Source organism: Charadrius vociferus, unplaced genomic scaffold, assembly GCF_000708025.1.
Source record: "Charadrius vociferus isolate BGI_N301 unplaced genomic scaffold, ASM70802v2 scaffold69, whole genome shotgun sequence".
Taxonomy (NCBI): Eukaryota; Metazoa; Chordata; class Aves; order Charadriiformes; family Charadriidae; genus Charadrius; species Charadrius vociferus.
Window position 1 is genome coordinate 259,099 of NW_009649937.1, and position 15,143 is coordinate 274,241.

At 38.2% G+C, this 15,143-nt stretch overlaps 1 protein-coding gene across 1 annotated transcript in view; it reads right to left on the reverse strand.

Annotated features, from left to right (window-relative positions):
• PCNT (pericentrin) overlaps nucleotides 1–15,143 on the reverse strand; it is a 99,404-nt gene that overhangs the window by 52,698 nt on the left and 31,563 nt on the right. The window contains exons 18-26 of the mRNA XM_009891399.1: nucleotides 13,506–13,972; nucleotides 11,449–12,025; nucleotides 10,097–10,330; nucleotides 8,239–8,403; nucleotides 5,486–5,632; nucleotides 3,906–4,057; nucleotides 2,852–3,066; nucleotides 2,170–2,381; nucleotides 514–676 (exon numbers count right to left, since the gene is read on the reverse strand). Coding sequence (XP_009889701.1) covers nucleotides 514–676; nucleotides 2,170–2,381; nucleotides 2,852–3,066; nucleotides 3,906–4,057; nucleotides 5,486–5,632; nucleotides 8,239–8,403; nucleotides 10,097–10,330; nucleotides 11,449–12,025; nucleotides 13,506–13,972 — 2,332 coding nt within the window. The remainder of the gene's footprint in view (nucleotides 1–513; nucleotides 677–2,169; nucleotides 2,382–2,851; nucleotides 3,067–3,905; nucleotides 4,058–5,485; nucleotides 5,633–8,238; nucleotides 8,404–10,096; nucleotides 10,331–11,448; nucleotides 12,026–13,505; nucleotides 13,973–15,143) is intronic.

Sequence of the window (15,143 nt, forward strand, 5' to 3'; positions counted from 1 at the left end):
ACAAGGGGGAACTAGACTGACGATATGCAGTTTGTGACAGCGTTGAGATCAACAGCCTCAGCCTTTTTGTCACTTCTTACAGAATCTCTTTATGTCTGCACTACCATCAAACATTGGAAGGGCTCAGCATGAACTAGAGCAAAGTCAGATGGGTGGGCTAATATACACTGGGAGTATGTCTTATTTTCAATAATCCGAGCTTCCATGTTTAGACATGCAGGAATGCAAACCGCTGTCTTAAAAATTATGGTATTTTTCACATGCAGTCAATAGTGTGAGTATAGCACTAAGCACTATGACACTTGCCCTGGGGAAATGCATGAAGAGAATTAAGCAGTAATTTGCAAGAGAAGACCCATGCTTCAAGTAATTTAGTAATCTGAAATGCAGAAAATGGATTATAGACAGGCAAATCAACAACAAAAGACCCAAAAAGCATATCACAGATATTTGGAGGACTGAGCTATGAATAAATGACACTGACACCTCTTCACACTGGTTTCATTTTCTTACCCTCTGCTTTATGAAGCTCTAGTGCCAGTTTATTCTTGGCCTCACTTTCCTCGCTGAGGCACTCCATTAGCTCCTGGTGCTGACTAACCACTTGGGCAGTTTCCCAATTTCGTCGACTGAATTCCTCTTCAAATTGCATATGGTTTTCATGCATTTTCTCCAGCTAAAAGTAAACAATTTCCCTATGCACCAGATCTTGGATGCACATGCGATGTAACAATACTACAGACATTTGAACAAAAACCCTCTAAATTTTTTTACCATGTCTATGCATTAAGGGCCAGGTTTTGAAGTTTCATTTCAGTACTAGGTTGACTTCGCCCAAAACCCCTGGACACTTTGGTGACTCCCTGTACTCACATACGTGTATTTTTGCCACAAATCTTCTTTAGGCACATAACTTTCTTTAGTGTGCATAAAAATAAATACCTCCCTGCTGGCTAAACTGCTCAGCTTGACAATTCCTGAGCCGCTTGAAATTCAAAGCATCCTTGCACTTAAGTTCTTCAAGAGATTGAGGCATGTCTATTAGACAGTGAAGACAACATATCCTCAGGTTTCCAAGATATGGCACCAGTTCTCTGAGACTATATATCTTGCATTCCGATGTGCAATGTCTCAAGTTCAAAGGAAAGGAACAGAGCAACCCCATTCCCATTTAGTTTATATTTAGCTTATACTGGTGGATAGGACATTTCACAGACAGAAGCAAAATATGCTTGCACGCAGCTGATAAAGGTGACCTAGAATCTAGATCTGCCATGGCTTGGGCAAGTGCTTTAACCACAAATTAGCTACGCGCTAGTGGAACCAGCATCAGTACCCAAAAGTACAAATTTAAGCACCTCATTCTAGGAGGGATTTTTTTTTTTTTTTTTTTTTTAAGATGGTGAATATACATTTCACACAGATGCTTATCTCTGGGTTGCACAAAATACCTGATGAGAAGGTGCATTTCAGATATATTCCTTCCCCTCACATTTTCTCTTAAGTTAGATGCTTCCTTACTCAACAAACTAATTACTGTAGCACTAAATTCAGTCTTCTAAATGTATACTGTAGTCGAACATCTACCTCAGATTTACAACTTCTCTTCCCAAAGCCGAATGTCTAGACACTGCAAAACTTGGTATGAAAATACTCAAATTCTTTTGTAATACTGAGTCCAGCTCCTTTTATCACAATTAAGCAATATATTATTACAAGGATGTTTGCTTCTTGCTATCTACATATCCCTAAAACACTTCAACATTGAACCTGCTTATCAGTCTTGAAGAAGCATTGATGTGAGGTATGATAAAAAACCCTCAAAAACCCTTAATTCTTGGTCTCCTGAAGTTAACAAATACATCTAAAAATCATAGTTAAAATCTACTTAAGGCAACCAACCTACAGCCTTCCTGCAGGATCTGATAGAATAAAAAAAAAAAAAAGTAATTGAAGTCTCATTTATAAGAAATAATCAAATGAGGGCACAACCTTCATTATAATGAACAGGGGATACACATGCCTCCCTATACTAATAACTTGTCATGTATTCAGACAAAATCTGTTTGGTTTTAGTAGCCAATCCTACAGGGTGCTAAGTACACAAGCCTTAAACCTGCTTTCACATTTTCAGTATAATTATACATCTATACAGGTTAAAAGTTTTACTTGTTTAGATGATTCTGTAACCAGTTCCAGAAGTCTCTCCACTGCAGCGCGCAAGCGATGACAAATTTTCAGTACCATTTCTTCATTTTCACATACCATTTCTGGCTTCGCAAAAACACTTTCATAGAAGTATTGACTCAACTCTGACCTCTCATCAGTCTCTGGATATAACTGGTTGTGTTCTGTGAGAGTTTCATCAAGTAGCTCATCTACTGAAAACAAGCAAGCTATTTAAAAACACAGAAAAAAACCACAGAACTGGCCACTCGGGTAACAACTGACATCAGACAGTGACATTGCTTGATCCTGAAGACTTACTACAAGGTAAGAACTTGTACACATCTATAACTCAATGTTGACAAATCAGGACAGTCTTTCATAACGTTTGGAAATATTGTGCTATACATCAGGGCCTGAAACCCTGCATTCACCAAGTTCATCTTTCCTGCCCTACTATCCATTCAGCCTTTTCCAGCAACATTTTAGTATTTGCACTGTTAAAAGAATTAAATTGAAAGAACACTGATAGACACCACTTTAAGTGTGGAGCAATTTTGAAAGAGACAGAAAACACTGCAAAAAGAGATACCGTCTTTCTGAACCTCATCCATATAAAAGGAAATGAACAGGTGTTTTTCATGAAAGTGAATTGACTACATACAATTATGCAATTTGTACTCACCTTTTTCTAGGTGATGCTTTTCTTTGGCTTTGAAATACTGCACGAACCTCATTTCTTCCATAATACTGTGACTTTCTCTAGAATCTCCAGAAGCCAGACTGTCATCAAGGCAAAGACCAATCTTGCTACAGATAAGGTCCTCAATAGCTATTGTGGCCTTCACCAACTCCATAAGCAATTTCAAAAGATGTTGATAAGATTCCTGCAGTTTTTTCCTAGAACAAAAGCATATCAAATGCTTCAAAAATGCATGCACTTGATTTAAAAGACACTCTGAACCTACTGAAAAACTGACAGCCTAAATTGGGTATCTTGCCATCGTCTGTCAGTGACCAGTGAAGATGATTCAGATGACTCAACACAAAAACAAGGCCATTTTCACAGAGCAGGTTCAGCAAAAAAACCACCTGTCTTCTCCACAGTTAGATGGAGATATTGTACCGCAGTCACAAGCATTTCAGGCTTCCACATCTCTGGAAGCACTAGTAGGGAGAACGCATCTACTGCTATAGTATCTGTGACATCAAAATAAGTAGGGATGTCCTGGCAGAGTAAACAACAAAAATCATAATTATGAAAACATTTTAGTTTTAAGAAAAACAGTAACCCAGTTTCTTAAAGGTGAGAAAGGGAACTCTTCTAGAAGCTTATTCAGCATGATAGCTTCTCTAACCCACACATTCCAACGACATATCAAGCCAATCCACATTTCACCGAAAGGTTTCTGTGCAAGCCAAGAGGCTTTCTCCATTTGCTAGCTTTTTCCAAGATTATAGACAGTGGAAACCCCCCAAAAAAACAAAGTCTCCATCAGACCACAAGAAACAAAAGGAAGAAAAATACCAAAACAACTTGCTCTCCATATCAACATAGATTGGTAATGAAAAAAAAAATAATAAAAAAACCTTGCAAATAAAACCTATATATCATCATCCTACACTATTCATTTGAACTGGCTTAATTTTCCCTAGTTATTGATTTCTTCATGAAGAGTAAGAAAACAAGCAAACTAAAACCCAACCACTAAGCATTATGTAACCCAAGATGTACAAACCTTTCATCCTTGGACTGTTCAAGATCATATCTCAATATGGCTACCAAATTCCCTCCTTCTTGGTTTTCTCTATCCCGCCGCTGAAGGAGTGTCTCCAGTTCAGAGCTGGTTTCCTCTATTTCACGGTTTAAAGACTCCACTTTCTTTTCCAGCTGTGGAAAATACAGTAACAATGCAACAAAGTCAATCATTTTACGTAAACTACGAACTTCATCCCATGGCCTTACCCTTTATAATTTCATATGTATTCACATAATCATTGTCTGTTGTTACGCAAACTTTATCTACATGTACTAGAAATGAAGGACAGCAGAAAGACTAAAAATGAATGCTTATTTTTTTAGTTCTCTTTTCTAACGTTGATTTTGCTTCAGGGTGTTGCCTCACTTGCATTCCGACTCAGTGTATACAAGCAATGCAAAAAGCTTGTAAAAACTTTGTCATACTTTAGTTTGCTTTCATTGTTATGCCTCAACAACACAAAGAAGTGGTCTAGAATAAATTTTGACACTGTAGCACACAAACCCGAAGAGCAACCTGATCCAGTATCATCAGTGCTGGCTAACTTTCTTCTTTGCTTTATAAGCTCTGCCTGAAAATAAGTTTCTAGAAAAATGTCTTTTCTCCTCAAATTCACACGTTCAGATGATACCTCCATCCCACTAAAATATATATATATATATAAAAATACATACATGTATGTATATACCCACCCCTGACCCCCAGATTTTGCTGCCAAACAAATCAGTACTTTTCATGCAGGATTTGATGAAGGGTGAGAAAGTTGGCACAGGAGTAGAATGCTTTTCCAACAGGAGAACTTCTTAGTGTTACTCCCAGTTCTTCCGCTAAACATAAAGGCCTAACAGAACAGTCTAATATACCAGATTTACATTTTGGTCAGAACTTCCTGAATTGTGAGAGAAGATATGAATGTTTTACTTCATTTTATTTTCTATTTTGAAAACTCAAAGCTATTATTTTAATAACTGAAAAAGAACTTGATATTTCTAAACTTCCTAATTAAAACAGATACCTTTTTCAAGCTGTTCCTCTCTCTCTAAAGCTTTCTGGGCAACCTAGATTCAACTTAGATATTTGCTTTACAGGAGGCATAAGATTTTGGTTTGTTTGACAAACGAATATTATCTTTGCCACGTCTGGATCCAAACTTCCCATTTCCCTGTCTTACTTCCTCTGAGCTATAGGTCAGTTGGTCTAACAAAAGCTACTAGAGCACTATTTTCGTGACTAAAAAACATGATAGATACAGATGGCATCAATACGCAGACAACAAAAAGGCAAATATCCAACCTTCTCATATAAAGCATTGTTAATCTCCCTGAGAAATGGCTGAAGACCAGTTTTAAAGCTGATACCCAGTTTCAGCTTCCAAGTTACTGCTGTAGCACTCCAACTAAGAGACAGAGCCCATCATACTTTACCTCTTAAAAACTAGCGATCAGAAGAATTATACACACAGTCCCTCTATACTCATCTTGAAAAAGGTGAGAGCACTGTGCCAAAACACAACCAGAAAAGCACATTTAAAACCTAGGTTAAAAATATTTTCCACGCACCTGGATAATTATTGTTGCTTTTTCCTGCAGCTGGGCTGATAACATCTCCTGCTCCTTTTGGTGAGCAGCCTGTGCCTTCTCTCTCTCCTGAATCAATATGTGCTCTTTGTCATGTAGCAATGCCTTTTTTTCAACTTCAAATTCATCCTGCATGAGTCACATATACTTTGATTTACGGAGAGAAGGAGGAAAAAAAAAACACACAAAAACCAAACACCTTCCCCTAAAAAAACCCACAACCAAATACCTCTCCCCTTTCTTTTTTTCTTCTTCACCCTGCTTCTTGGGTTAACTAGCAGTAACTTACATATTTAACACCCCCAATCAACAAAATTATGCCAAAATTATGATTTAAAAATAGTTAAGTAGGTAAATGAACTATCTGAATATGCTCACCAAGATCTAGGTCATTTCAGACTGCTGTGACAGTGATGAGGAACAGAAAACAGACGGACAAGCCAGGACAGAGACAGACAGAAGCCACTTTCAGCAACTGCAAGTAGCACACCATGCACAGTACCAAGTTCCACACAGGAGGAGTGATTTACCAGAACAAATTGAAAATCTACAAGGTGGATTTACACGGCTAAATGATCTAGAAGCTACTACATTGGACCTCACCTCAGATTGCTCTAAAGCATTCTAAAGGAAGGGATTATTAGATATCTCCCACTCCTGCATCAGGAAATAAAGGAGGTAAAACAAGGCCTGGGATCCCTTCCCAAAGAGGCTAAAAGCAAGTACTTGTTTCTGCAACACCAGAACTGGGAAGTAAGTCTTCCTGAGCACAGGATAAAAAACCCGTGCGATTTGATCTATGAAAACCAATACACTCCAAGGCCATAGCTGTGTATTTTTTTATTCGTAAGTCCAGAAAACAATTCTTCCCAAAAGCATGAAATAAGACTTCAGAGTAGAACATATATAGTCATCTGAGTCTGAGCTGTCCTGGATCCTTTGTGGAAGACTCAGCCAGTCCTTGCACTGAGTAGAATAACCCATCCATCACCAGCTCCTCAGGTGAGGCCTACTTGCTGCTCAATGAGACCACAAGGTCTGACATCAGAGCCAAGGCCAAGACCAATACTGACACTTGGGCAGTAACAATACGAATGCCTACCACGAATCCACGAGGCAGATCAAAGCAGAAGAGCCAAGTCTGCCCAGAATTATAGACTCAAACAGTTAGCAAGGCAAAAACGAACAGACAAAGGAGTATGAGGACTTTCCTTGACCAGTACAGTAAACTTGCGGACTGTCTCTGAAACAGCCTGCCTATTCTTTTTAGAAGCAGTGCATCCACTAAAAGAGTATGTCAGACTGTACAAAGGGACTCTGAATACCCTAAAATCTGCTAGGGGAGGCGGGAGGAAGAAAGCAAGGAAAATGACTGTCATGAAGACAACCCCATAAATGAGTATAGGGGAAGGAGGAAGGGGAAGACTCGTAAAAACCTGTATCAGATCATGGTACAGCTCAGCCTGACATTGCAAAGAGATCCAGGCAGTCTCCTTGGGACAAAACACCAGTCATCAAGGTAATGAGAGAAAACAAAAGAACAGAGACATCTGTACTAGCAGCAGAAATACACCTGGCAAAATTTCAACAAAAAGAGATGTTTCTGGTGTCCCAAATGCTACTCAGTAACTAAGGCGCCTAGGCAGCACCAGTGAGAGAAAAAGAGGAATCACTTCTGGAGTATATGTGTAACAGTCAGCCCAGTCACAGTTTCTGTGGACTGAAGGCTGGGGTTCAGCTGAGGACAGCATTGTCAAATGTACCTCCAGCAGCTTTTCAGGATATACTTGTGTCCTCTGTAGCTGCAGCAGAGGAAGAGAGGTCAAAGAATGACCAGCACTCCACAGTGAGCAAGTGGCAGAAAACAGGAGAAATTTTCTGCACATCTGCAGCATCAGTTCTAGAGGTTTGTGCAAGTTGTTAGGAAGAGGCCTACCTCAGGTTGGAACACCGACAGGAACAGTAAGGATTTGTTGCAATGTCCCAGGGGGAAGCAAATAAAGAGATGGTAGTTCATCTAATTTAAGTTATTGGTGCTCAACAAGTTAAGCTCACCACATGCTCAGTACAGCAATAACACATAGATGAAGGTAAGCACTGGTCTCAGTGTGTTGGTGAGTTTCCTTCTGTCTTCTGATACAGTATGTGTCTTCTCCATTCATTTAATAGCTCTGCACGTGCTTGTCACCTAACCAATGCAGACATTTTGCACAAGGCTCAAAAGATGATAGGCAAATTACGACATTGTACACAAGGCCAAACAAAGATAATTTTGAGGGATAAGCACCTTGAAGATGTTCATCAAGATGAAAGTTTGGAACTCAAATGATGAACCCAAGACAGCAGAAAGTAAGAACAAGTACCAAAATATCTCATGCACAGACTTGGTAAAAGCTTAGATAACACTGAATGCTTTTTGCCATTTATACACAAATGCAGTAGACAAGGGATGATAGGTCAAGGGCACAGTCTCTGCAGACACCACGAAGAAAAAGTTTCAAATTATAAACTGAGCATAAATGTATGCAAGGACTGTTACTTGGAGCAAATACTTTAAACTGATCTTTTGTTTTGTTTGAAGGACTGAACTTCACATCCAATCCAGGATTTTGAAGACAATCCTGCAGTACATACCATGACAGCTTACAGAACACTGCATTGTTTCCAATGCTGCATTTTCAGAAAAACATGCTACCACAGTGCAAGCTCTGAAGTTCATTTTAATCAGACCCTACCTTCAGTTGTGCAATCTGCTGTTCAAGCAGTACCTCTGACTGACACTTCAGCAGCTCAATCTCTTCCTGAAACTGAAGCTGCTGTTTGAATTTTACCTCCTCAAATTGAGCCAGAAGAGCTGTTCGCACAGTTTCTACTTCAGAGGCTGATGCAGAAGCATACATCTGTAGACAAGTAAGTAATATAAAATATTTTAGCCCCAGTGCTATAATTAAAGAAAAAATAAGACAAAAACAAACCTATCGAGCTCAGCCAAATTCTTAAGAGTATTTCACAATAGTTCTCTCCAACCCTGAAGGTCATACAGCACTGCTATCTATCATCATGCTGACTATAGAAAAAAGCAAGTTGATAAAAATAGATAAGGAGCAACGCAGCAATAGGTACCAAGTATCTCCCGTATTCATGAGACCATCAGGTCAGACTAACAGAGTACTCCCTACTTATTCTTTTCAACAGAAATTTGTCTAAGAAAAATTGAAAGAAATAAGGAAGAAAGAGCAGGAGAGAAACACAGGGAGAGCATATTTTGTTAAGACGTGACTTGTCTTTTTCAAATAGCATTAAACATTATGCAGCTATATTTAATGCAATTATCCTGTGAGATACAATAAAGAAGTCCATCAAAAAATATCAGAGAAAGGTTTGGGGTTTTTTGTTCATGTGTTGGTGGTTTTTTGTCCTATTTTCCTCTCTAAGAAGAGTCACTGTAGTCATCAGAATTGAGAGAAATCCTCTTTCTAGCATGAAGGACTTAAAAATTCAATCATCATGAAAACTTCCCAGGCAAGCTGTTTTTCCAAATGTAAAGGGAGTTTGCAATGCACTCCAGCCAGCTGGAAACCAATACCAGCTCTAAGGCCTGAAAGTCCAAAAGAACACAGGGTATCTCCTCAAACCTGAATGTTTTTTGTGAGGTGCACCAAGTAATACAAAGGTGCACCAGTGATTAAGGAGTTATTTAGCACACTATCCAACTTTCAAATCAGTAAGTGAAAAAACAAAAGCAAGTTATATTTTAGCATAACCTATGTTGTTTGGTTGTAGCTGGATAAAGCTCATTTTGGTTGTGACTTCTCCGATACATAGAAAAGGGAAAAGTCAATCACTTGTGGCTGCTTGCATCAACAGAAATCGGATTGTATAAAAGACTGAATATATATAGAATAGAAGGTATATAATAGAATATAATATAGAATATAATAGAAGATCTTATTCCATTTCAATGTTTAAAGAGAACATAATGTAGATGACATTCACTGTAGCAGCCTTCGCTGTAAAAGGAATCATCATCAAGCTTACATACATTCTCAACAAGAAGAAATGGTAAAACTTTAAGGGCAACTGGGAAGATTTGAAACCTCACTGAGAAAACATAATTGGAAAGGTATTAGCTACTATAATTTCTCTAAGAACAGAAGAAAACAAATATTAGTGAAGTTTGTTCACTTATAAAAGCTTGAAGTGAGCAGTTAGTTTCCACAAATGGTTAATGACCTAATTTATTACCTGTTAGTTTTCTATCAAAACGGCAGCTTTAAAATTTTGAATTAAATACAGCAGGAACTCAGAAAAAAGCAAGCCCACTTCCCCCCTCCCTCCGCACCCCAATAAAGAGAGCATTGCAAACATGGATTTATATTTAAAAAATTCAGGATAATACACATATATGAATTCTTTTAAGTCCTTTTAGATAAAGCAAGGCTTAAAAATGTTAGCTTCATCTCTTCTTATCTCCTGGCACTATGAAAACAATCCAAAAGCATCTAGATATACAGCCTTACTTCCAAGGTTAATGAAATTGCATTTACTTTATGCTAGATTATTTTTGAGTTTAGGTACTAGCAACATTCTGACCTTTTGCTCATGTTCATGCTGTGATTTTAGTTTCCCCAGTTCTTCTTCCAGCTCCCTGGAGTATTCTTCCTTATATTTCTTAATTTCTGTCTCATGAAGATCCTGAAGTTCTTTAAGTGCTTTTCTATGCTTTTGTTCCATATGCAATACCTCCTCACGTAATACATCCAGGGCCAGACGTTTTTGTTCTTCCAGCAACCTCTTCTGATTTTGAAGAGCTGTGTTCAGGTCATCCTGTATAAACATTAATTAAAAAAGGAGGAAAAAAGTAAGCACTATTATTTTTGTAACCCATTCGTAAATGACATGTCCTGCTGTAGCAAAGCTTTTTAAGTAAATGGGAAGAATAATGCTTCATGAACAATGAGCACACATACATGTGCACACTCTCTATATCATTGAAATAGGTTCATTTTTCCGATCTAGGAAAAGTTTTGTAAATCCTCTACTTTTTCCCTCTATCCATTACAGCACTGCCCATCAACACAATCTTCAACTTTTTCTTTTTGAAGTTCTTTACACTCAAGAACAACCAAAAAGCAGATTTAAGATTAGTTAGCAAAGATAGGACAGAAGAAAAATACCCACCTTTTCCCTCCCAAGATCTTCCTATTAGCCTTTGTGGGCACAGAAACCATATATAATCATAAGTTTGGGAAGTGGGCATGGCAACAGACAAGTCTGGAAAACAGTACATCTCCCTCTAGAAAGCTCTGAAGTTTTAGCAATAAGCTAAGCCTTCTCACCTCTTTGACTTGAAGTCTGAAAGAGCTCACCCCCCTGCACTCTTAAGAGTAAAGCTATGGACTTCTTTCAAAGGCCCTAAAACAAGGTCGACTCACCCATAACTGGTTCCCAAAACCCCACCTGGGACCTTTAGAGGTACCTTTCTTCTACTGTTCCACTTGAAACTGTGCCCCTAGGGAGGATCTTTGGGTTCCTAGAGATGCAGCTTAACAGAATTACATTTACTTTGTTCTAATAACTTCTGAAGAATTACATGGTAACTCAATCAGGCAGAGAAGCTCTAAGCCACAAAATGGATAACCTCCAATCTGAATTATGTCAAAAATATTTACTTCATTTGTACCTTTTCCACACACTGAGATAAAAAACTCATTAGTCTGAGCATTTGGGGGCGGGGGCAGGTGGGGAGGGGGGGCGACACCGGACAGGACATGACTTAATTTTCAGTTTCAGTTTCCTATTTCAGCTCACAATATGGCAACACACCAGTGATAGTGCTGGCACAAAGAAGGCTGTAGAAATACCTCCCAAGAACAAGAGAAAAGGTGATGCCACACAGTGTGCCATGAAATTTCACCTTCTATGCCAATTTTTCTTTGACTTACCTTATGAGCTGCTTCTGCTTCAACAGCCGCGGCTTTAAGTTTTTCCATATGAACAGCAGCTAGCTCAATTTTCAAATTGTGTTGGGAAAGCTGAAGTTCTTCAGCATGCTTTAATTTCAGCATCTCTATCTCCTGAACCAAGCGTGCTTGATCCATTTTATCCTTTTCATGGAGTTGTTCTGTGTGCTGCAACTGTAGCTTCTCAAGAGCCTGACTGTGTTCATCTCTTATATTCTGAATTTCAGATAGGTATGATAACTCCAAGGAATCCAGATTTGATAAGTGTTTAGACTCCAGCTCATCAATATGTGCCTGATGCTTTGTCTGTAGTTCAGCAACACAAGCTTCAAGCTGATCCTGCTGTTTACTTTCTAGTGTAGATTTAAGTGTCTCTATTTCAGCTTGGTGCTTTGTCTGAAACTCTGTTTTAAGAGACAAAATTTGTTGCTTATGCTTCTCCTGTAACTGCTGACTTTGGAGTTCCAGCTCATAGACATGTTTCTTTTTCAGCTCTTGCAGAAGAATCTCTTGTTCAGCTGTGAATTTCTGAGTCATAGCTTTGTGTTCCTCCATAAACCTATATTATTTCCAAGAAAGTTATTATTTATTTAAATAATAAATAAAAAACAAAGAAAAATAAGTAGGCCTTACTTAGCCTCCACAAATTTTACTTTATGTTTCAAATACAGAACTAATTCAAAACAAGCCACAAAGATGATTTCATAGACACATAATTAAAGGTTTATGCAATGTCACTTGGTAGTATCTGGTTATTACTAAGTAGACTGGAACCTCTATCAAATTATCTGCTAATACAAAGCGACACACAAACATCGTTCTCTGTTTGAGAAAATACTGCCAAATGAGAACATCTAGGACATAGTATATACATTGCCTACATCTCAAATGTGTTGTCTGCAAGTAAACAAACTGTCATAAGAAGCACCTCTAAAAACATCTGGTTAAGACTGAGACAAACCACTGTGGAAGTGTATGTGGATACTTGGGGGTTCCTCCAAACCCATCTCAGCTCTCCAAGGTCTGCTTAGAGCTTGATGCAGAAGATACAGTATCTGAAATGCTGCAATTTACTGTAATCATTAACTATTGTATTTTTGGATACAGACACCAATAATTAAAAAGTGATTGGTTATTTAAAGGCAAATTTCCTGCTTTCAGTGTTTTCACACTGTAATTATTTCCCAAATCTTGTTCTAAGAGCATACGTTGCAACCTTCGTGTCTAACCAGAACTGAAGAATAGCATATGCAGCCCATTGTGGGAAACTTTTTGGAAAACAACAGACACGTACTGAAGGTCAACATGAAGGAGGAAATCATGCGCTGACACTGAAACTACTGCTACTCCCCAACAGATGTGGGATGTGTATTAATTAAAAGACTGACTTGGCAGAAATAGTAACAAAGTGTTGACAGTAAGTTACAGCTGTGTTTAACCAGTAATAGTTTGTGTGTATAAGTCTAGAAACCAATGAGCACAAGCCGCAGAGCTAGCCCACGTTGTAGTAAAAAGTATATAACAGTTCAAGGATTTTAATAAAGTGGCTTCAGCATTGATCATACTGGTCTGCGTCTGAGTCCGTCTGCAGCCCATCAACCTCAGCATTCAGTGGATAACACAAGCTTCATTCACCAGGAAAAACTCGCTCAAATTCATTTGAATTGTGTGAAAACACTTGAAAAAAAATATAGAGAATTTTTCCATTTACGTGTCCTGTAACACTTCCCTTCTCCAAGGCTAGTATATGATTTTTCAGCTGTATGTTGTATTTTTAAGTGTAACAGGCAGAACTTGACTACACTTCATTTGATTTGCTAGACTAGATTAAATGTAATTACATGAAGCAAAATTCTATGGTAAACCATAACGGACAGCATTACTGATCCTTGAGAGAGTAAGCTTTACATACATAAGTTAGCTGGTGCCATCAAGTGACAAACCCACATCACTACAACTCATTAAGTTTAAAATAAGAAAAAGTAACAATAACAATGACTGAACTGGTAAGTGAAAGTGCTCAAATAATCAGGACTTACTTGTTTTGTGCTTCCACAAGTTTCAGTGCACATTCTTCCTGCAAACAAAGTGTGGCCTTTTCTATTTCTTTTGCCATGAGTGCTCTGGCTGCCTGCAGGTCGCTGTCATATTGCTCCTGAGATTTCTGTGCACTCGCAAGGCTGTCCTCTAGTTGCTGCAAGTTGTTTTGCTGCTCTTTTACCAACTTCTCCAATTCTAGAATTTTGGCAGCTTGGTGATCTTGAAGCTGATTCATTTCAACTTCACGAAGTTCAAACTCCTTTTGTAATTTCTGCTTCTCATATTCTGCTCTATTTTGCAGCTCTATACGCAACAATGATAACTTCTCTTCTGCTAGGATTCTCTGGTCCTCGCTTTCACGTTTCCATTTCTTCTCTTTTTCTTTGTACATAGTCTCTATTTTCTGGACTTCTTCTCTGGCTTCCCTTAATTTATTCTTGTGATCCTCAGCAATTTTATATTTTACCTGTGAATACAGTTATTAAAAAATGCCTAAAATACCAAAACCAAACTGAAGTGTGTGAAGTGAATGTTCTCAGGTATTTAAGGTCTTGGAGAGATTCAATTCTTGCAGTGAAGTCACCCCTCCAAATAAAAGTAAGGCTGAAATGTCAACTTGTATGTACTTTAATTCAATACACTGTTAAGAATTAGTTGGAGTAAGTAAGACAAGAAAAGTTTAAGAGAAAATTCTAGAATTAGTTAATATGGTACTCTTGTTTTTTCTTAGGGCCACTTTTCTTCATTTCAGAAGTTCAAATTGTAAAGCTATGGGCACCCTAGGTATTTATATTGGGCATGATTAAAAAATCTCTTTTAAACCTCTCCCCTTCTTATACTTTCCAGTGGTATTTTATATGTAGTGTCCAAGACCATGATCTCATATGCAGCATAAAAGCAACATAAAAAGCATGTAGCATAAAGATAGAAGCCAAAGCACCAAATGATTGCTGAATGACAAAAGGAAAAAGTAAACTAAGGAAACAACAGGGCCATCTCTTACAAGAAAAATAAAAGCTAATAAGAGATCACATAGGAACATCAGTATGAAGTATACTCCAGTTTTCACTTGGAAGGTTTGTTCTGAACAAATATTTAAGCATTCATTTATGTCACAACCTAAATGAAAAGGCAGACAATAAGAAAAATCTGGGGACTTTGCATTTAACACCCAACCCATGAAAACTTGGGGCAGTGGGATTCAGGCACTGGAAAGAGAGAGGTGTTTGACGAAATTGGTTCACTTTATTTCTGAGAGGGACAGAACAGAAGGCAAACAAAATACGTATTTCCAGACAGTGGATCAGCATGGGGTACAAGCTCATTTCAAACACTGCACTACATATGCTTATCTTTTACCCAGTCAGCAGTGCCACAAACAAGATACCACACATGGTAGGACTAAACTACCGGTACCAAAAGCTTCACTACTGGAAGCTTCAGCTGAGTTTCCATGTTATCTATGAACAGTCTGCAACTGTTTTCTCTGGCCTTCTCCACCAGTTTTGAAGTCCAGAAAAGGATACACATATCCATCTCTCTTTAACAAGGGAGGAAAGAAGGACTTGAGAAATGAGGGCTTCATCCATCTAATTGTCATATGCATTCAAATACCAGAAGAAATTAAACAATGAATT